General features: G+C 64.2%; 1 protein-coding gene across 1 annotated transcript in view; it reads left to right on the top strand.

The window, feature by feature from the left end:
- Positions 1 to 14,395: 14,395 nt before the first annotated feature.
- The window catches only part of KRP23_3224 (uncharacterized protein), a gene marked incomplete at both ends in the record, with an annotated part of 29,170 nt that continues 21,428 nt past the window's right edge, over positions 14,396 to 22,137 (top strand). Inside the window, 2 exons of the mRNA XM_067888045.1 lie at positions 14,396 to 20,594; positions 21,570 to 21,742. Coding sequence (XP_067747323.1) covers positions 14,396 to 20,594; positions 21,570 to 21,742 — 6,372 coding nt within the window. The remainder of the gene's footprint in view (positions 20,595 to 21,569; positions 21,743 to 22,137) is intronic.

Here is a 22,137-nt window from a genome sequence, read left to right as displayed (position 1 = left end):
TGGTGCCGTGAGCAGTGGCGGCGTGACTGTGTCTACGAGCGTTGTGTCCGGTGGTTCGAGCGGCGACATCGATGTGCGCACTAGCGCGAGCAGTGTGTCCAGCGGCTCCGTTCGTATTGGTAGCGGGTCCGGTGACGTTAGTGCCGGGTCCATCGCGTTGTCGGGCGGTGCTTCCTCGAGTGGAGAGGGCGGCGTTGTGTCCGTGCTGGGCGGCACCTCTTCGTTGACGGGCGGCAGCGTGACGATCGTGAGTGGCGACGGTTTGTCGACGGAGAGCGGGTCGGTGACGCTGGCCTCTCACGGCAGCGCGAGCACGACTGTGAGTGGCGCGGTGTCGCTGTCGAGCGGGTCGGTGGGAACTGGTTCGTCTGGCGCTGTTTCGATCACGTCTGGCGCATCGCCTGCGCAGTCGAGCGGGCCAGTGAGCGTTATTGGCGGCGATGCTGCAGGTGCCGGCGGGTTCGTGAGCGTGTCTGGTGGCAGCAGCTCGGGTGACGTGGGCGGGTCCGTGGCTTTGGCCGGTGGAGCTGGTGCGACGGGAGGTGACGTGGCGGTGTCTGGCGGCGCGAGTGCGTCGGGCAGTGGTGCGTTGCTGGCGTTGCGCAGCGGAGAAGGGCCAAGCAGCAGCGGCGAAGTGCGTGTGTCCAGTGCTTCGGGCGCGGCGTCGGGCGGTGTATGGATTTCGTCCGGCTCGGCGTCAGGCAGCACCGACTCGGCGGGAGGCATCACCTTGTCGGTGGGATCTTCTGTGGCTGACGGCGGCGATGTCACCGTGAGCAGCGGCTCGAGTGCTGGCTCCGCGGCGGGCGATGTTGCGCTGACGGGTGGTTCGTCGTTGCTGGCGTCTTCCTCTACGGGAGCGGTGGCAGGCGCCGTTCGGTTGGCGGGCGGCAGCTCTGCAGGAGACAATGCCGGCGGCGTGGTATCTGTGCTGGGTGGCTCTGGCGTCGTGCAGGGTGGCTCAGTGGCCGTGCTGAGCGGCAGCGGCAGTGATGCGTCCGCGATGAGTGGCAACGTGTCGGTGGGTTCGTCTGCGGCTGATGCCAGCGGGTCGGTGGAGGTGAGCAGTGGTGCTTCTATCGGAAGCGTATCCGGCAGTGTGACACTGGGAAGCGGCGACTCTAGCTCCAGCGCGTCCGGGTCTGTGGACGTGGTTGGCGGGTCTAGTGCTGCGTCCAGCGGCGGCTCCGTGTCGGTGCGTGGCGGGAGCAGTGGTGGTTCATCTGCGGGTGGTTCTGTGTCGCTGCATAGCGGCACGGGTGCTGCCAGCGGCAGCGTGACGGTGTCGAGCGCGCCTGTGGTGTCCTCAAGCGAGAGCGGCGGAGTGTCCGTTCGCACGGGCAATAGTGTTTCTGGCGCATCAGGGTTACTGTCGGTCGTGTCTGGGGACAGCGCTAGCGCGTCGAGCGGCTCTGTGTTGGTGGCGAGCGGCGATGTTGTCTCGTCGGACGCGGGTGGCGTGGATATCCGTGGCGGTTCGACTGGCAGTTCTAGCGCTCGCGGCGGCTCTGTGTCCGTGTCGTCCGGCGAGGACGGCGTGGTGAGCTTGTCCAGCGGCGTTCGTCGCAGCGCTGTCGGTGGCACGGTGGATATTGTGTCCGGCGCTAGCACGGACAGTAGTGTGGGCGGCGGGTCTGTGAGCGTGCGCGGCGGGTCTCTGGCCGCGTCTGCGGGCGTTGCAGGTGCGGTTGCCTTGTCCGGTGGCGCGGTCTCGACGGGCGCTGCGGCTGGAGGAGGCATTTCTCTGGACGGCGGCGCGAGCGAGGCTGGTGTCGGTGGCGGCGTGGACATTTCATCTGGTGCGGGCTTGCTGGGCAGCGGCGACGTCCGCGTAGCAAGCAGTGTTTCTGCGAGCGGGGCCGCCTTGAGCGGGTCTGCGACGATCGGGAGCGGCGCGTCGGTAGATGCGGCGTCGGGCGTGGTGACTTTGTCTTCCGGGTCTTCGGATACAGCCAGCAGCGGCGGCGTGTCGGTGAAGTCTGGCGCTGCGGCTACAGCGGCGGGCGGTGTGTCTGTGTCGGGTGGCGCCAGCAGCTCTTCGACGGGCGGTGCGGTGTCTGCGACTAGTGGCACTGGTAGCGTGTCGAGCGGCGTTGTGTCGATCAGGAGCGGTGCTGCGAGCGCTGCGTCTGCGTCTGCGTCTGCGTCTGCGTCTGGCGCCTTGTCGTTTGTGTCTGGTGATGCGGCGGACGGTGTGTCTGGTGCTGTGCGTGTGGCTAGCGGGTCTCTCGTGAGCGGTGCCGCTGGTGCTGTGAGCGTGGCGGGGGGTTCCAGCAGCGCGTCGGGGTCGGGCGCGAGTGTTCTCGTGAGTGGCGGCGATTCGCTCACGGGGTCTTCCGGTTCCGTGGACGTGCGTGGCGGTTCTTCTACGTCGAGCGGGTCTGCTGGCGGTGTTCGCGTGACTGGCGGTTCGTCTAGTAGTGGTGCAGGCGGCGATGTGACTGTTGCCAGCGGCGACTCCGGTAGCAGCAGTGGCAGTGTGGCTGGCAGCGGTGTGTTTGTCCGTAGCGGTTCTGGCGGCAGCCTGAGCCTGGTGCAGGGCGATAGCACGCATGTGGGCAACGACGTGGAGTTGCGTGGCGGCAGAGTGGACAGCTTGTCTGCGGCGCAGAAGGTGAATATCGCCGGTTCTGCGAACTTGCAGGGAGCGGGAGGCGACGTGTCGATCGATGGCGGGTCGTCTGCTGCGAGCGTGGGCGGATCGGTGTTGCTGACGAGCGGCGGTGGTGCCGTGAGCAGTGGCGGCGTGACTGTGTCTACGAGCGTTGTGTCCGGTGGTTCGAGCGGCGACATCGATGTGCGCACTAGCGCGAGCAGTGTGTCCAGCGGCTCCGTTCGTATTGGTAGCGGGTCCGGTGACGTTAGTGCCGGGTCCATCGCGTTGTCGGGCGGTGCTTCCTCGAGTGGAGAGGGCGGCGTTGTGTCCGTGCTGGGCGGCACCTCTTCGTTGACGGGCGGCAGCGTGACGATCGTGAGTGGCGACGGTTTGTCGACGGAGAGCGGGTCGGTGACGCTGGCCTCTCACGGCAGCGCGAGCACGACTGTGAGTGGCGCGGTGTCGCTGTCGAGCGGGTCGGTGGGAACTGGTTCGTCTGGCGCTGTTTCGATCACGTCTGGCGCATCGCCTGCGCAGTCGAGCGGGCCAGTGAGCGTTATTGGCGGCGATGCTGCAGGTGCCGGCGGGTTCGTGAGCGTGTCTGGTGGCAGCAGCTCGGGTGACGTGGGCGGGTCCGTGGCTTTGGCCGGTGGAGCTGGTGCGACGGGAGGTGACGTGGCGGTGTCTGGCGGCGCGAGTGCGTCGGGCAGTGGTGCGTTGCTGGCGTTGCGCAGCGGAGAAGGGCCAAGCAGCAGCGGCGAAGTGCGTGTGTCCAGTGCTTCGGGCGCGGCGTCGGGCGGTGTATGGATTTCGTCCGGCTCGGCGTCAGGCAGCACCGACTCGGCGGGAGGCATCACCTTGTCGGTGGGATCTTCTGTGGCTGACGGCGGCGATGTCACCGTGAGCAGCGGCTCGAGTGCTGGCTCCGCGGCGGGCGATGTTGCGCTGACGGGTGGTTCGTCGTTGCTGGCGTCTTCCTCTACGGGAGCGGTGGCAGGCGCCGTTCGGTTGGCGGGCGGCAGCTCTGCAGGAGACAATGCCGGCGGCGTGGTATCTGTGCTGGGTGGCTCTGGCGTCGTGCAGGGTGGCTCAGTGGCCGTGCTGAGCGGCAGCGGCAGTGATGCGTCCGCGATGAGTGGCAACGTGTCGGTGGGTTCGTCTGCGGCTGATGCCAGCGGGTCGGTGGAGGTGAGCAGTGGTGCTTCTATCGGAAGCGTATCCGGCAGTGTGACACTGGGAAGCGGCGACTCTAGCTCCAGCGCGTCCGGGTCTGTGGACGTGGTTGGCGGGTCTAGTGCTGCGTCCAGCGGCGGCTCCGTGTCGGTGCGTGGCGGGAGCAGTGGTGGTTCATCTGCGGGTGGTTCTGTGTCGCTGCATAGCGGCACGGGTGCTGCCAGCGGCAGCGTGACGGTGTCGAGCGCGCCTGTGGTGTCCTCAAGCGAGAGCGGCGGAGTGTCCGTTCGCACGGGCAATAGTGTTTCTGGCGCATCAGGGTTACTGTCGGTCGTGTCTGGGGACAGCGCTAGCGCGTCGAGCGGCTCTGTGTTGGTGGCGAGCGGCGATGTTGTCTCGTCGGACGCGGGTGGCGTGGATATCCGTGGCGGGTCGACTGGCAGTTCTAGCGCTCGCGGCGGCTCTGTGTCCGTGTCGTCCGGCGAGGACGGCGTGGTGAGCTTGTCCAGCGGCGTTCGTCGCAGCGCTGTCGGTGGCACGGTGGATATTGTGTCCGGCGCTAGCACGGACAGTAGTGTGGGCGGCGGGTCTGTGAGCGTGCGCGGCGGGTCTCTGGCCGCGTCTGCGGGCGTTGCAGGTGCGGTTGCCTTGTCCGGTGGCGCGGTCTCGACGGGCGCTGCGGCTGGAGGAGGCATTTCTCTGGACGGCGGCGCGAGCGAGGCTGGTGTCGGTGGCGGCGTGGACATTTCATCTGGTGCGGGCTTGCTGGGCAGCGGCGACGTCCGCGTAGCAAGCAGTGTTTCTGCGAGCGGGGCCGCCTTGAGCGGGTCTGCGACGATCGGGAGCGGCGCGTCGGTAGATGCGGCGTCGGGCGTGGTGACTTTGTCTTCCGGGTCTTCGGATACAGCCAGCAGCGGCGGCGTGTCGGTGAAGTCTGGCGCTGCGGCTACAGCGGCGGGCGGTGTGTCTGTGTCGGGTGGCGCCAGCAGCTCTTCGACGGGCGGTGCGGTGTCTGCGACTAGTGGCACTGGTAGCGTGTCGAGCGGCGTTGTGTCGATCAGGAGCGGTGCTGCGAGCGCTGCGTCTGCGTCTGCGTCTGCGTCTGCGTCTGCGTCTGCGTCTGGCGCCTTGTCGTTTGTGTCTGGTGATGCGGCGGACGGTGTGTCTGGTGCTGTGCGTGTGGCTAGCGGGTCTCTCGTGAGCGGTGCCGCTGGTGCTGTGAGCGTGGCGGGGGGTTCCAGCAGCGCGTCGGGGTCGGGCGCGAGTGTTCTCGTGAGTGGCGGCGATTCGCTCACGGGGTCTTCCGGTTCCGTGGACGTGCGTGGCGGTTCTTCTACGTCGAGCGGGTCTGCTGGCGGTGTTCGCGTGACTGGCGGTTCGTCTAGTAGTGGTGCAGGCGGCGATGTGACTGTTGCCAGCGGCGACTCCGGTAGCAGCAGTGGCAGTGTGGCTGGCAGCGGTGTGTTTGTCCGTAGCGGTTCTGGCGGCAGCCTGAGCCTGGTGCAGGGCGATAGCACGCATGTGGGCAACGACGTGGAGTTGCGTGGCGGCAGAGTGGACAGCTTGTCTGCGGCGCAGAAGGTGAATATCGCCGGTTCTGCGAACTTGCAGGGAGCGGGAGGCGACGTGTCGATCGATGGCGGGTCGTCTGCTGCGAGCGTGGGCGGATCGGTGTTGCTGACGAGCGGCGGTGGTGCCGTGAGCAGTGGCGGCGTGACTGTGTCTACGAGCGTTGTGTCCGGTGGTTCGAGCGGCGACATCGATGTGCGCACTAGCGCGAGCAGTGTGTCCAGCGGCTCCGTTCGTATTGGTAGCGGGTCCGGTGACGTTAGTGCCGGGTCCATCGCGTTGTCGGGCGGTGCTTCCTCGAGTGGAGAGGGCGGCGTTGTGTCCGTGCTGGGCGGCACCTCTTCGTTGACGGGCGGCAGCGTGACGATCGTGAGTGGCGACGGTTTGTCGACGGAGAGCGGGTCGGTGACGCTGGCCTCTCACGGCAGCGCGAGCACGACTGTGAGTGGCGCGGTGTCGCTGTCGAGCGGGTCGGTGGGAACTGGTTCGTCTGGCGCTGTTTCGATCACGTCTGGCGCATCGCCTGCGCAGTCGAGCGGGCCAGTGAGCGTTATTGGCGGCGATGCTGCAGGTGCCGGCGGGTTCGTGAGCGTGTCTGGTGGCAGCAGCTCGGGTGACGTGGGCGGGTCCGTGGCTTTGGCCGGTGGAGCTGGTGCGACGGGAGGTGACGTGGCGGTGTCTGGCGGCGCGAGTGCGTCGGGCAGTGGTGCGTTGCTGGCGTTGCGCAGCGGAGAAGGGCCAAGCAGCAGCGGCGAAGTGCGTGTGTCCAGTGCTTCGGGCGCGGCGTCGGGCGGTGTATGGATTTCGTCCGGCTCGGCGTCAGGCAGCACCGACTCGGCGGGAGGCATCACCTTGTCGGTGGGATCTTCTGTGGCTGACGGCGGCGATGTCACCGTGAGCAGCGGCTCGAGTGCTGGCTCCGCGGCGGGCGATGTTGCGCTGACGGGTGGTTCGTCGTTGCTGGCGTCTTCCTCTACGGGAGCGGTGGCAGGCGCCGTTCGGTTGGCGGGCGGCAGCTCTGCAGGAGACAATGCCGGCGGCGTGGTATCTGTGCTGGGTGGCTCTGGCGTCGTGCAGGGTGGCTCAGTGGCCGTGCTGAGCGGCAGCGGCAGTGATGCGTCCGCGATGAGTGGCAACGTGTCGGTGGGTTCGTCTGCGGCTGATGCCAGCGGGTCGGTGGAGGTGAGCAGTGGTGCTTCTATCGGAAGCGTATCCGGCAGTGTGACACTGGGAAGCGGCGACTCTAGCTCCAGCGCGTCCGGGTCTGTGGACGTGGTTGGCGGGTCTAGTGCTGCGTCCAGCGGCGGCTCCGTGTCGGTGCGTGGCGGGAGCAGTGGTGGTTCATCTGCGGGTGGTTCTGTGTCGCTGCATAGCGGCACGGGTGCTGCCAGCGGCAGCGTGACGGTGTCGAGCGCGCCTGTGGTGTCCTCAAGCGAGAGCGGCGGAGTGTCCGTTCGCACGGGCAATAGTGTTTCTGGCGCATCAGGGTTACTGTCGGTCGTGTCTGGGGACAGCGCTAGCGCGTCGAGCGGCTCTGTGTTGGTGGCGAGCGGCGATGTTGTCTCGTCGGACGCGGGTGGCGTGGATATCCGTGGCGGTTCGACTGGCAGTTCTAGCGCTCGCGGCGGCTCTGTGTCCGTGTCGTCCGGCGAGGACGGCGTGGTGAGCTTGTCCAGCGGCGTTCGTCGCAGCGCTGTCGGTGGCACGGTGGATATTGTGTCCGGCGCTAGCACGGACAGTAGTGTGGGCGGCGGGTCTGTGAGCGTGCGCGGCGGGTCTCTGGCCGCGTCTGCGGGCGTTGCAGGTGCGGTTGCCTTGTCCGGTGGCGCGGTCTCGACGGGCGCTGCGGCTGGAGGAGGCATTTCTCTGGACGGCGGCGCGAGCGAGGCTGGTGTCGGTGGCGGCGTGGACATTTCATCTGGTGCGGGCTTGCTGGGCAGCGGCGACGTCCGCGTAGCAAGCAGTGTTTCTGCGAGCGGGGCCGCCTTGAGCGGGTCTGCGACGATCGGGAGCGGCGCGTCGGTAGATGCGGCGTCGGGCGTGGTGACTTTGTCTTCCGGGTCTTCGGATACAGCCAGCAGCGGCGGCGTGTCGGTGAAGTCTGGCGCTGCGGCTACAGCGGCGGGCGGTGTGTCTGTGTCGGGTGGCGCCAGCAGCTCTTCGACGGGCGGTGCGGTGTCTGCGACTAGTGGCACTGGTAGCGTGTCGAGCGGCGTTGTGTCGATCAGGAGCGGTGCTGCGAGCGCTGCGTCTGCGTCTGCGTCTGCGTCTGCGTCTGCGTCTGGCGCCTTGTCGTTTGTGTCTGGTGATGCGGCGGACGGTGTGTCTGGTGCTGTGCGTGTGGCTAGCGGGTCTCTCGTGAGCGGTGCCGCTGGTGCTGTGAGCGTGGCGGGGGGTTCCAGCAGCGCGTCGGGGTCGGGCGCGAGTGTTCTCGTGAGTGGCGGCGATTCGCTCACGGGGTCTTCCGGTTCCGTGGACGTGCGTGGCGGTTCTTCTACGTCGAGCGGGTCTGCTGGCGGTGTTCGCGTGACTGGCGGTTCGTCTAGTAGTGGTGCAGGCGGCGATGTGACTGTTGCCAGCGGCGACTCCGGTAGCAGCAGTGGCAGTGTGGCTGGCAGCGGTGTGTTTGTCCGTAGCGGTTCTGGCGGCAGCCTGAGCCTGGTGCAGGGCGATAGCACGCATGTGGGCAACGACGTGGAGTTGCGTGGCGGCAGAGTGGACAGCTTGTCTGCGGCGCAGAAGGTGAATATCGCCGGTTCTGCGAACTTGCAGGGAGCGGGAGGCGACGTGTCGATCGATGGCGGGTCGTCTGCTGCGAGCGTGGGCGGATCGGTGTTGCTGACGAGCGGCGGTGGTGCCGTGAGCAGTGGCGGCGTGACTGTGTCTACGAGCGTTGTGTCCGGTGGTTCGAGCGGCGACATCGATGTGCGCACTAGCGCGAGCAGTGTGTCCAGCGGCTCCGTTCGTATTGGTAGCGGGTCCGGTGACGTTAGTGCCGGGTCCATCGCGTTGTCGGGCGGTGCTTCCTCGAGTGGAGAGGGCGGCGTTGTGTCCGTGCTGGGCGGCACCTCTTCGTTGACGGGCGGCAGCGTGACGATCGTGAGTGGCGACGGTTTGTCGACGGAGAGCGGGTCGGTGACGCTGGCCTCTCACGGCAGCGCGAGCACGACTGTGAGTGGCGCGGTGTCGCTGTCGAGCGGGTCGGTGGGAACTGGTTCGTCTGGCGCTGTTTCGATCACGTCTGGCGCATCGCCTGCGCAGTCGAGCGGGCCAGTGAGCGTTATTGGCGGCGATGCTGCAGGTGCCGGCGGGTTCGTGAGCGTGTCTGGTGGCAGCAGCTCGGGTGACGTGGGCGGGTCCGTGGCTTTGGCCGGTGGAGCTGGTGCGACGGGAGGTGACGTGGCGGTGTCTGGCGGCGCGAGTGCGTCGGGCAGTGGTGCGTTGCTGGCGTTGCGCAGCGGAGAAGGGCCAAGCAGCAGCGGCAAAGTGCGTGTGTCCAGTGCTTCGGGCGCGGCGTCGGGCGGTGTATGGATTTCGTCCGGCTCGGCGTCAGGCAGCACCGACTCGGCGGGAGGCATCACCTTGTCGGTGGGATCTTCTGTGGCTGACGGCGGCGATGTCACCGTGAGCAGCGGCTCGAGTGCTGGCTCCGCGGCGGGCGATGTTGCGCTGACGGGTGGTTCGTCGTTGCTGGCGTCTTCCTCTACGGGAGCGGTGGCAGGCGCCGTTCGGTTGGCGGGCGGCAGCTCTGCAGGAGACAATGCCGGCGGCGTGGTATCTGTGCTGGGTGGCTCTGGCGTCGTGCAGGGTGGCTCAGTGGCCGTGCTGAGCGGCAGCGGCAGTGATGCGTCCGCGATGAGTGGCAACGTGTCGGTGGGTTCGTCTGCGGCTGATGCCAGCGGGTCGGTGGAGGTGAGCAGTGGTGCTTCTATCGGAAGCGTATCCGGCAGTGTGACACTGGGAAGCGGCGACTCTAGCTCCAGCGCGTCCGGGTCTGTGGACGTGGTTGGCGGGTCTAGTGCTGCGTCCAGCGGCGGCTCCGTGTCGGTGCGTGGCGGGAGCAGTGGTGGTTCATCTGCGGGTGGTTCTGTGTCGCTGCATAGCGGCACGGGTGCTGCCAGCGGCAGCGTGACGGTGTCGAGCGCGCCTGTGGTGTCCTCAAGCGAGAGCGGCGGAGTGTCCGTTCGCACGGGCAATAGTGTTTCTGGCGCATCAGGGTTACTGTCGGTCGTGTCTGGGGACAGCGCTAGCGCGTCGAGCGGCTCTGTGTTGGTGGCGAGCGGCGATGTTGTCTCGTCGGACGCGGGTGGCGTGGATATCCGTGGCGGTTCGACTGGCAGTTCTAGCGCTCGCGGCGGCTCTGTGTCCGTGTCGTCCGGCGAGGACGGCGTGGTGAGCTTGTCCAGCGGCGTTCGTCGCAGCGCTGTCGGTGGCACGGTGGATATTGTGTCCGGCGCTAGCACGGACAGTAGTGTGGGCGGCGGGTCTGTGAGCGTGCGCGGCGGGTCTCTGGCCGCGTCTGCGGGCGTTGCAGGTGCGGTTGCCTTGTCCGGTGGCGCGGTCTCGACGGGCGCTGCGGCTGGAGGAGGCATTTCTCTGGACGGCGGCGCGAGCGAGGCTGGTGTCGGTGGCGGCGTGGACATTTCATCTGGTGCGGGCTTGCTGGGCAGCGGCGACGTCCGCGTAGCAAGCAGTGTTTCTGCGAGCGGGGCCGCCTTGAGCGGGTCTGCGACGATCGGGAGCGGCGCGTCGGTAGATGCGGCGTCGGGCGTGGTGACTTTGTCTTCCGGGTCTTCGGATACAGCCAGCAGCGGCGGCGTGTCGGTGAAGTCTGGCGCTGCGGCTACAGCGGCGGGCGGTGTGTCTGTGTCGGGTGGCGCCAGCAGCTCTTCGACGGGCGGTGCGGTGTCTGCGACTAGTGGCACTGGTAGCGTGTCGAGCGGCGTTGTGTCGATCAGGAGCGGTGCTGCGAGCGCTGCGTCTGCGTCTGCGTCTGCGTCTGCGTCTGGCGCCTTGTCGTTTGTGTCTGGTGATGCGGCGGACGGTGTGTCTGGTGCTGTGCGTGTGGCTAGCGGGTCTCTCGTGAGCGGTGCCGCTGGTGCTGTGAGCGTGGCGGGGGGTTCCAGCAGCGCGTCGGGGTCGGGCGCGAGTGTTCTCGTGAGTGGCGGCGATTCGCTCACGGGGTCTTCCGGTTCCGTGGACGTGCGTGGCGGTTCTTCTACGTCGAGCGGGTCTGCTGGCGGTGTTCGCGTGACTGGCGGTTCGTCTAGTAGTGGTGCAGGCGGCGATGTGACTGTTGCCAGCGGCGACTCCGGTAGCAGCAGTGGCAGTGTGGCTGGCAGCGGTGTGTTTGTCCGTAGCGGTTCTGGCGGCAGCCTGAGCCTGGTGCAGGGCGATAGCACGCATGTGGGCAACGACGTGGAGTTGCGTGGCGGCAGAGTGGACAGCTTGTCTGCGGCGCAGAAGGTGAATATCGCCGGTTCTGCGAACTTGCAGGGAGCGGGAGGCGACGTGTCGATCGATGGCGGGTCGTCTGCTGCGAGCGTGGGCGGATCGGTGTTGCTGACGAGCGGCGGTGGTGCCGTGAGCAGTGGCGGCGTGACTGTGTCTACGAGCGTTGTGTCCGGTGGTTCGAGCGGCGACATCGATGTGCGCACTAGCGCGAGCAGTGTGTCCAGCGGCTCCGTTCGTATTGGTAGCGGGTCCGGTGACGTTAGTGCCGGGTCCATCGCGTTGTCGGGCGGTGCTTCCTCGAGTGGAGAGGGCGGCGTTGTGTCCGTGCTGGGCGGCACCTCTTCGTTGACGGGCGGCAGCGTGACGATCGTGAGTGGCGACGGTTTGTCGACGGAGAGCGGGTCGGTGACGCTGGCCTCTCACGGCAGCGCGAGCACGACTGTGAGTGGCGCGGTGTCGCTGTCGAGCGGGTCGGTGGGAACTGGTTCGTCTGGCGCTGTTTCGATCACGTCTGGCGCATCGCCTGCGCAGTCGAGCGGGCCAGTGAGCGTTATTGGCGGCGATGCTGCAGGTGCCGGCGGGTTCGTGAGCGTGTCTGGTGGCAGCAGCTCGGGTGACGTGGGCGGGTCCGTGGCTTTGGCCGGTGGAGCTGGTGCGACGGGAGGTGACGTGGCGGTGTCTGGCGGCGCGAGTGCGTCGGGCAGTGGTGCGTTGCTGGTGTTGCGCAGCGGAGAAGGGCCAAGCAGCAGCGGCAAAGTGCGTGTGTCCAGTGCTTCGGGCGCGGCGTCGGGCGGTGTATGGATTTCGTCCGGCTCGGCGTCAGGCAGCACCGACTCGGCGGGAAGCATCACCTTGTCGGTGGGATCTTCTGTGGCTGACGGTGGCGATGTCACCGTGAGCAGCGGCTCGAGTGCTGGCTCCGCGGCGGGCGATGTTGCGCTGACGGGTGGTTCGTCGTTGCTGGCGTCTTCCTCTACGGGAGCGGTGGCAGGCGCCGTTCGGTTGGCGGGCGGCAGCTCTGCAGGAGACAATGCCGGCGGCGTGGTATCTGTGCTGGGTGGCTCTGGCGTCGTGCAGGGTGGCTCAGTGGCCGTGCTGAGCGGCAGCGGCAGTGATGCGTCCGCGATGAGTGGCAACGTGTCGGTGGGTTCGTCTGCGGCTGATGCCAGCGGGTCGGTGGAGGTGAGCAGTGGTGCTTCTATCGGAAGCGTATCCGGCAGTGTGACACTGGGAAGCGGCGACTCTAGCTCCAGCGCGTCCGGGTCTGTGGACGTGGTTGGCGGGTCTAGTGCTGCGTCCAGCGGCGGCTCCGTGTCGGTGCGTGGCGGGAGCAGTGGTGGTTCATCTGCGGGTGGTTCTGTGTCGCTGCATAGCGGCACGGGTGCTGCCAGCGGCAGCGTGACGGTGTCGAGCGCGCCTGTGGTGTCCTCAAGCGAGAGCGGCGGAGTGTCCGTTCGCACGGGCAATAGTGTTTCTGGCGCATCAGGGTTACTGTCGGTCGTGTCTGGGGACAGCGCTAGCGCGTCGAGCGGCTCTGTGTTGGTGGCGAGCGGCGATGTTGTCTCGTCGGACGCGGGTGGCGTGGATATCCGTGGCGGGTCGACTGGCAGTTCTAGCGCTCGCGGCGGCTCTGTGTCCGTGTCGTCCGGCGAGGACGGCGTGGTGAGCTTGTCCAGCGGCGTTCGTCGCAGCGCTGTCGGTGGCACGGTGGATATTGTGTCCGGCGCTAGCACGGACAGTAGTGTGGGCGGCGGGTCTGTGAGCGTGCGCGGCGGGTCTCTGGCCGCGTCTGCGGGCGTTGCAGGTGCGGTTGCCTTGTCCGGTGGCGCGGTCTCGACGGGCGCTGCGGCTGGAGGAGGCATTTCTCTGGACGGCGGCGCGAGCGAGGCTGGTGTCGGTGGCGGCGTGGACATTTCATCTGGTGCGGGCTTGCTGGGCAGCGGCGACGTCCGCGTAGCAAGCAGTGTTTCTGCGAGCGGGGCCGCCTTGAGCGGGTCTGCGACGATCGGGAGCGGCGCGTCGGTAGATGCGGCGTCGGGCGTGGTGACTTTGTCTTCCGGGTCTTCGGATACAGCCAGCAGCGGCGGCGTGTCGGTGAAGTCTGGCGCTGCGGCTACAGCGGCGGGCGGTGTGTCTGTGTCGGGTGGCGCCAGCAGCTCTTCGACGGGCGGTGCGGTGTCTGCGACTAGTGGCACTGGTAGCGTGTCGAGCGGCGTTGTGTCGATCAGGAGCGGTGCTGCGAGCGCTGCGTCTGCGTCTGGCGCCTTGTCGTTTGTGTCTGGTGATGCGGCGGACGGTGTGTCTGGTGCTGTGCGTGTGGCTAGCGGGTCTCTCGTGAGCGGTGCCGCTGGTGCTGTGAGCGTGGCGGGGGGTTCCAGCAGCGCGTCGGGATCGGGCGCGAGTGTTCTCGTGAGTGGCGGCGATTCGCTCACGGGGTCTTCCGGTTCCGTGGACGTGCGTGGCGGTTCTTCTACGTCGAGCGGGTCTGCTGGCGGTGTTCGCGTGACTGGCGGTTCGTCTAGTAGTGGTGCAGGCGGCGATGTGACTGTTGCCAGTGGCAAATCAGGCTCTGGTGTACCAGGAAATTTGGCGCTGGAAACATCTTCGATGTCAGATGACTCTGAAGTTGGAGATATTGCTATATCAACTGGGAGTGGTGCTGCTGGTGGATCAGTCGCGATAGCGGTGGGAGCGCGGAAGGGCTCTATCGATATTGGAACGGATGGAGGTGTCGCAATCGCAAGTGAAGTGGCAAATGTGTCTATTAGTGGTACATTCACGAAACAATCGTCGACGGAGGAGGCGCTTTTCGAGAATTCTAACTCCAACACAGCAGACGGAATAGTTTTCCGAGTTCGAAACGACATGGTTGTTGGTACTGTTCCAGCTCAGTTTCCGCAAGTTATATCTCCATCAGATCGGCGTATCAAAACGAATATTGAAGATGTAGATGAGGATGATATTCTCCAACGACTACAAACGCTTGAAATCAAGCAATACCGCTACACTGACGAATGGAGACGAATTCGTGGAATAGAAGATTCGGTTGTGCGAGGAATTATCGCTCAGCAGGCTCGCGAGACATTTCCGGAATACGTCAGTGTGAAAGACTTCTATCTCAACGAAAGCGACTTCGGGTTGATAAACTTTCATCAAATCGACAAGCAAAAGGTAATTCTTGACCTTGTCGCAGCCATCCACGCGCAACACCGCCGATTTCATGTTTCGGCTAATACGCCCGGTAAAAGTGGAGATGTGACTGTATCTAGTGCGGATTCGGATGGCTACGCTACGAGTAGCAATACAGCAGCAACTGGATCCGTCTCGATTGGGTCTGGTACTTCCGCGTCAAGCTCATCTGGTAGTGTCCAAATTGTTACGGGAGATGCTCCGAATGGTCAAGCGGGGAATATTGTGATTGGCGTGGGAGATGGAAGCGACCACGGCGGTAGTATTTCACTTGAAGGTGGGACAACTTCAGGTGAAGCAAGTGTTGGAGGATCCATTGCCGTATCATCTGGTGGAAGTGATGGAGGAAATACTGGAAGTGTCAGCATTGATACATTTCACGCTGGTACAGCTGGAGATTCAGGAGATTTAATCATGGCTACAGGCGATACAAATCTAGGGTCAACAGGTTGGATTGAGCTTCTTTCTGGTGATGCGACTCGCGGCAACAGCGGCAGTGTACTGGTTGGCGCGGGTTCTAGCTCCGCCGGAAGTGGAGGACGTGTGACGCTGGCGGCTGGTGCGGCTGGTTCTAGCAGCTCGGGCGGATCTGTAGGCGTCTCGTCGGGCGCTTCATCAAGCGGTGCTTCTGGTGACGTCTCGATCGCGTCTGCGTCAAGCTCGGGCTTGGGCTCGAGCTCGAGCTTGGGCTCTAAGTCGCGCAGAAGCGGTAATGTTACGTTGACAACTGGTGATGCGGAGACAAGCGTAGGACTAACGTCCATCACGGGAGGCTCCTCGTCGACCGGAAGTGGAGGTGGTGTGCTAGTTGGTGCGGGCGATAGCTCCAAGGGTGCTGGTGGGAGCGTGAATATCGTGTCGGGTACGTCTATTGCAGGCGACTCGGGCAAGGTGATCTTGCGCTCTGCTGTGGTGGCCTCCACGGCAAGCACTGGGGCTGTCCAGATCGAATCGGGCAGCTCCTCAAGCGGTCCGTCTGGCGATGTGCTACTCGGCAGTGGCGCTTCCGCGCCTTCGGCAGTGGTTGGCTCCGTGCGTGTGACGGGCGGCACGTCTAGTGCCGCAAGCGGTGTCGGCGGCGCTATTGCCATCGCTGGTGGTGCCTCCAGCACAGGAGGTGGCATCAATGTGAGCGGGGGAAGTGGCTCATCGAAGGGCGGTTCAATCAACGTGTTGGCTGGCGCGTCGGTGTCTGGCGGCACTGGTGGCGCGGTGACAGTGTCAACTAGCGTCTCGGATGCTATGCGTAGCGCTGGTCCGGTGAATGTCACCTCGGGGCGAGGTGCACTGGGTACGGTTGACATTTCGTCCGGTGTTTCCACGGATGCCGTCAGCGACGTTTCTGCCGCGGTTTCTCTCCGCACGGCTCCGACTAGTAGTGGTCCTAGCGGCGTGATCGCAATCAGCACGGGTTCGTCGACGGCGTCTCTTTCTGGCAGCGTGAGTATTGCTTCCGGGGACAGTAGTGTGTCGGCGGGCGCTGTTCGGTTGTCTGGCGGCACTGGTTTCGGCGTGACTGGTGGGTTTGTCCAGCTTTTCTCCGGGAGCAGCAGTTCGGGTGTGGGCGGACGAGTTGACGTCTTATCTGGAGGAGGTACGGCATCTGGCGCGATCGCGATGTCTTCTCGCAACGCCAGCGCTGGAGGCTACAGTGGGCGTGTTGATATCGCGTCTGGTGGCGGCAGCCAGGGGTCAAGTGGCATCGTGTCGATATCGTCAGGCGCTGCGCACGACGTGGTTGGCGACATCTTGGTCTCTGGCGGTCGTTCGAGTGCCGGTCGTGGCGGCGCAATGTATCTGCAGTCCGGAGCGAGCGACGGGCAGGCGAGCGGTGGTGTCAGCATTGTGTCCGGCGTTGGTGCTGGCAGTGTGAGCTCTGGGTCAGTGGCGCTGTCGTCTGGAATGACAAGCGCAGGTACATCGGGTACGGTGACGGTAGCGACGGGAGACTCGAGTACGATGGGCGGTACTGTGAGTGTTGTTTCCGGTCGCGGCGTTGGCGCCGGGTCTAGTGGCCTCGTTGAGTTACGCTCAGGAGACTCCGTGAGCGGCAACAGCGGCAGTGTACTGGTTGGCGCGGGTTCTAGCTCCGCCGGAAGTGGAGGACGTGTGACGCTGGCGGCTGGTGCGGCTGGTTCTAGCAGCTCGGGCGGATCTGTAGGCGTCTCGTCGGGCGCTTCATCAAGCGGTGCTTCTGGTGACGTCTCGATCGCGTCTGCGTCAAGCTCGGGCTTGGGCTCGAGCTCGAGCTTGGGCTCTAAGTCGCGCAGAAGCGGTAATGTTACGTTGACAACTGGTGATGCGGAGACAAGCGTAGGACTAACGTCCATCACGGGAGGCTCCTCGTCGACCGGAAGTGGAGGTGGTGTGCTAGTTGGTGCGGGCGATAGCTCCAAGGGTGCTGGTGGGAGCGTGAATATCGTGTCGGGTACGTCTATTGCAGGCGACTCGGGCAAGGTGATCTTGCGCTCTGCTGTGGTGGCCTCCACGGCAAGCACTGGGGCTGTCCAGATCGAATCGGGCAGCTCCTCAAGCGGTCCGTCTGGCGATGTGCTACTCGGCAGTGGCGCTTCCGCGCCTTCGGCAGTGGTTGGCTCCGTGCGTGTGACGGGCGGCACGTCTAGTGCCGCAAGCGGTGTCGGCGGCGCTATTGCCATCGCTGGTGGTGCCTCCAGTACAGGAGGTGGCATTAATGTGAGCGGGGGAAGTGGCTCATCGAAGGGCGGTTCAATCAACGTGTTGGCTGGCGCGTCGGTGTCTGGCGGCACTGGTGGCGCGGTGACAGTGTCAACTAGCGTCTCGGATGCTATGCGTAGCGCTGGTCCGGTGAATGTCACCTCGGGGCGAGGTGCACTGGGTACGGTTGACATTTCGTCCGGTGTTTCCACGGATGCCGTCAGCGACGTTTCTGCCGCGGTTTCTCTCCGCACGGCTCCGACTAGTAGTGGTCCTAGCGGCGTGATCGCAATCAGCACGGGTTCGTCGACGGCGTCTCTTTCTGGCAGCGTGAGTATTGCTTCCGGGGACAGTAGTGTGTCGGCGGGCGCTGTTCGGTTGTCTGGCGGCACTGGTTTCGGCGTGACTGGTGGGTTTGTCCAGCTTTTCTCCGGGAGCAGCAGTTCGGGTGTGGGCGGACGAGTTGACGTCTTATCTGGAGGAGGTACGGCATCTGGCGCGATCGCGATGTCTTCTCGCAACGCCAGCGCTGGAGGCTACAGTGGGCGTGTTGATATCGCGTCTGGTGGCGGCAGCCAGGGGTCAAGTGGCATCGTGTCGATATCGTCAGGCGCTGCGCACGACGTGGTTGGCGACATCTTGGTCTCTGGCGGTCGTTCGAGTGCCGGTCGTGGCGGCGCAATGTATCTGCAGTCCGGAGCGAGCGACGGGCAGGCGAGCGGTGGTGTCAGCATTGTGTCCGGCGTTGGTGCTGGCAGTGTGAGCTCTGGGTCAGTGGCGCTGTCGTCTGGAATGACAAGCGCAGGTACATCGGGTACGGTGACGGTAGCGACGGGAGACTCGAGTACGATGGGCGGTACTGTGAGTGTTGTTTCCGGTCGCGGCGTTGGCGCCGGGTCTAGTGGCCTCGTTGAGTTACGCTCAGGAGACTCCGTGAGCGGCAACAGCGGCAGTGTACTGGTTGGCGCGGGTTCTAGCTCCGCCGGAAGTGGAGGACGTGTGACGCTGGCGGCTGGTGCGGCTGGTTCTAGCAGCTCGGGCGGATCTGTAGGCGTCTCGTCGGGCGCTTCATCAAGCGGTGCTTCTGGTGACGTCTCGATCGCGTCTGCGTCAAGCTCGGGCTTGGGCTCGAGCTCGAGCTTGGGCTCTAAGTCGCGCAGAAGCGGTAATGTTACGTTGACAACTGGTGATGCGGAGACAAGCGTAGGACTAACGTCCATCACGGGAGGCTCCTCGTCGACCGGAAGTGGAGGTGGTGTGCTAGTTGGTGCGGGCGATAGCTCCAAGGGTGCTGGTGGGAGCGTGAATATCGTGTCGGGTACGTCTATTGCAGGCGACTCGGGCAAGGTGATCTTGCGCTCTGCTGTGGTGGCCTCCACGGCAAGCACTGGGGCTGTCCAGATCGAATCGGGCAGCTCCTCAAGCGGTCCGTCTGGCGATGTGCTACTCGGCAGTGGCGCTTCCGCGCCTTCGGCAGTGGTTGGCTCCGTGCGTGTGACGGGCGGCACGTCTAGTGCCGCAAGCGGTGTCGGCGGCGCTATTGCCATCGCTGGTGGTGCCTCCAGTACAGGAGGTGGCATTAATGTGAGCGGGGGAAGTGGCTCATCGAAGGGCGGTTCAATCAACGTGTTGGCTGGCGCGTCGGTGTCTGGCGGCACTGGTGGCGCGGTGACAGTGTCAACTAGCGTCTCGGATGCTATGCGTAGCGCTGGTCCGGTGAATGTCACCTCGGGGCGAGGTGCACTGGGTACGGTTGACATTTCGTCCGGTGTTTCCACGGATGCCGTCAGCGACGTTTCTGCCGCGGTTTCTCTCCGCACGGCTCCGACTAGTAGTGGTCCTAGCGGCGTGATCGCAATCAGCACGGGTTCGTCGACGGCGTCTCTTTCTGGCAGCGTGAGTATTGCTTCCGGGGACAGTAGTGTGTCGGCGGGCGCTGTTCGGTTGTCTGGCGGCACTGGTTTCGGCGTGACTGGTGGGTTTGTCCAGCTTTTCTCCGGGAGCAGCAGTTCGGGTGTGGGCGGACGAGTTGACGTCTTATCTGGAGGAGGTACGGCATCTGGCGCGATCGCGATGTCTTCTCGCAACGCCAGCGCTGGAGGCTACAGTGGGCGTGTTGATATCGCGTCTGGTGGCGGCAGCCAGGGGTCGAGTGGCATCGTGTCGATATCGTCAGGCGCTGCGCGCGACGTGGTTGGCGACATCTTGGTCTCTGGCGGTCGTTCGAGTGCCGGTCGTGGCGGCGCAATGTATCTGCAGTCCGGAGCGAGCGACGGGCAGGCGAGCGGTGGTGTCAGCATTGTGTCCGGCGTTGGTGCTGGCAGTGTGAGCTCTGGGTCAGTGGCGCTGTCGTCTGGAATGACAAGCGCAGGTACATCGGGTACGGTGACGGTAGCGACGGGAGACTCGAGTACGATGGGCGGTACTGTGAGTGTTGTTTCCGGTCGCGGCGTTGGCGCCGGGTCTAGTGGCCTCGTTGAGTTACGCTCAGGAGACTCCGTGAGCGGCAACAGCGGCAGTGTACTGGTTGGCGCGGGTTCTAGCTCCGCCGGAAGTGGAGGACGTGTGACGCTGGCGGCTGGTGCGGCTGGTTCTAGCAGCTCGGGCGGATCTGTAGGCGTCTCGTCGGGCGCTTCATCAAGCGGTGCTTCTGGTGACGTCTCGATCGCGTCTGCGTCAAGCTCGGGCTTGGGCTCGAGCTCGAGCTTGGGCTCTAAGTCGCGCAGAAGCGGTAATGTTACGTTGACAACTGGTGATGCGGAGACAAGCGTAGGACTAACGTCCATCACGGGAGGCTCCTCGTCGACCGGAAGTGGAGGTGGTGTGCTAGTTGGTGCGGGCGATAGCTCCAAGGGTGCTGGTGGGAGCGTGAATATCGTGTCGGGTACGTCTATTGCAGGCGACTCGGGCAAGGTGATCTTGCGCTCTGCTGTGGTGGCCTCCACGGCAAGCACTGGGGCTGTCCAGATCGAATCGGGCAGCTCCTCAAGCGGTCCGTCTGGCGATGTGCTACTCGGCAGTGGCGCTTCCGCGCCTTCGGCAGTGGTTGGCTCCGTGCGTGTGACGGGCGGCACGTCTAGTGCCGCAAGCGGTGTCGGCGGCGCTATTGCCATCGCTGGTGGTGCCTCCAGTACAGGAGGTGGCATTAATGTGAGCGGGGGAAGTGGCTCATCGAAGGGCGGTTCAATCAACGTGTTGGCTGGCGCGTCGGTGTCTGGCGGCACTGGTGGCGCGGTGACAGTGTCAACTAGCGTCTCGGATGCTATGCGTAGCGCTGGTCCGGTGAATGTCACCTCGGGGCGAGGTGCACTGGGTACGGTTGACATTTCGTCCGGTGTTTCCACGGATGCCGTCAGCGACGTTTCTGCCGCGGTTTCTCTCCGCACGGCTCCGACTAGTAGTGGTCCTAGCGGCGTGATCGCAATCAGCACGGGTTCGTCGACGGCGTCTCTTTCTGGCAGCGTGAGTATTGCTTCCGGGGACAGTAGTGTGTCGGCGGGCGCTGTTCGGTTGTCTGGCGGCACTGGTTTCGGCGTGACTGGTGGGTTTGTCCAGCTTTTCTCCGGGAGCAGCAGTTCGGGTGTGGGCGGACGAGTTGACGTCTTATCTGGAGGAGGTACGGCATCTGGCGCGATCGCGATGTCTTCTCGCAACGCCAGCGCTGGAGGCTACAGTGGGCGTGTTGATATCGCGTCTGGTGGCGGCAGCCAGGGGTCGAGTGGCATCGTGTCGATATCGTCAGGCGCTGCGCGCGACGTGGTTGGCGACATCTTGGTCTCTGGCGGTCGTTCGAGTGCCGGTCGTGGCGGCGCAATGTATCTGCAGTCCGGAGCGAGCGACGGGCAGGCGAGCGGTGGTGTCAGCATTGTGTCCGGCGTTGGTGCTGGCAGTGTGAGCTCTGGGTCAGTGGCGCTGTCGTCTGGAATGACAAGCGCAGGTACATCGGGCACGGTGACGGTAGCGACGGGAGACTCGAGTACGATGGGCGGCAATTTGATTATTGCAGGGGGTAGGGGTGGAACAAGTGGTGGCAATTTGACGATTCTTTCTGGTTGGAGCGGTTCTCAAGTTGGAGGGACTGTAAACGTTTCGGCTGGTGGCAGCTCTACTGCCGATGGAGGGAGTGCAGTTATTTCTGGCGGATGGAGCACTAATCAGATTTCTGGCGGAATCGAGCATGTAACCCAACCTGCTCGAGTCTCTGGTGGGGTTAAAGCAACGACGGGTGCTTCGACGCTGAACAGCGGTGATATAACGTTAGTTTCGGGGTCTTCGGTTGATGGTAGTAGTGGCGGCATGGTACTGCAGACTGGCCGAAGTTTTAAAGACGGAGGAGATGTTATAATTGGTGGGGGGAGCAGTCGTAACGCTGGTGGTGGTAGGCTCAACTTGACTTCTGGTGGTACTGAAGGAAAGGGTGGATCCAGTGGCACTGTGGATATCGCAAGCGCTGCTGCTACGGGAACGAGCATGTCGGGGAATGTGTCGTTTATTTCCGGTAGTTCTCATAGTGGTACCAGTGGCTCGGGAACGATAGCAACTGGAGACGCTCGCGATGGAGTTACTGGTGACTTGATGCTGAAATCTGGCAGTAGCACGACTGGAAATCCTGGCGCCATCAGCATCGCTAGTGGGTCATCTGGACGGCTATTTGGCTCGCCTGTGATTGTTTCTTCTGGCAATGGGTCCACTGGTGGGTCGGTTTCTGTTGTATCTGGATCTGGCACGGCAACTTCGGGTTCTGTGATCGTTCAGACAGGAAAAAGTAGCGCTTCAACCGGCTCAATGATGATTTCGAGTGGCTCAGCAGGAACTGGATCCTCAGGCGACGTGAACGTACTCTCCGGAAATTCATCAAGCGGTCAATCTGGGAATATTTTGGTTGGGATTGGATACACTAGAACTCGTACAGGTGGATCGGTCAACATTTTCAGCGGTAATGGCAGTAGTGCTGGTGGCTCGGTTATAATTACCTCCGGGAATGCTGATCGTGGTACTACGGGCGATGTCAACATCTCGACTTTCTCTGCTGGCAAAGCAAGTAGCTCCGGTGCGATGAACTTCAGTACTGGAGCAGCAGATCTGGTGAGTGGAGATCTGAACATTTCTACTGGGGCATCAACTAGCTCACAAGCCGGCGACGTTTTTCTCTCGGTCGGCTCCAGCAACGCTGCTTGGGGCGGAAATGCCACAATACTAGGAGGGTCAAATCGCCTTCGGGGTGGTGACGTGAATCTTGTTGCTGGTGAAAGCTTTCAGACCACTGGGGGTGCAGTCAACGTCACTTCTGGTGCAGGTACCGTTAGTAGTGGGGCTCTTGCTATCAGTTCCCGTGACTCCAGCGATTCAGGCACTTCGGGATCTTTTGTTGGATCCACGGGTGCTGCTGCTTCTGGGACTAGTGGATACATTGCGTTAGCTACGGGTTCATCAGCTAGTCAAGCTGGTGGTTCAATATCAATGCTGGTCGGCGCTGGAAC

This window comes from Phytophthora ramorum, assembly GCF_020800215.1.
Source record: "Phytophthora ramorum isolate Pr-102 chromosome Unknown Phyram_PR-102_s0003, whole genome shotgun sequence".
Taxonomy (NCBI): Eukaryota; Oomycota; class Peronosporomycetes; order Peronosporales; family Peronosporaceae; genus Phytophthora; species Phytophthora ramorum.
This window is presented reverse-complemented; position numbering and strand designations above follow the sequence as displayed.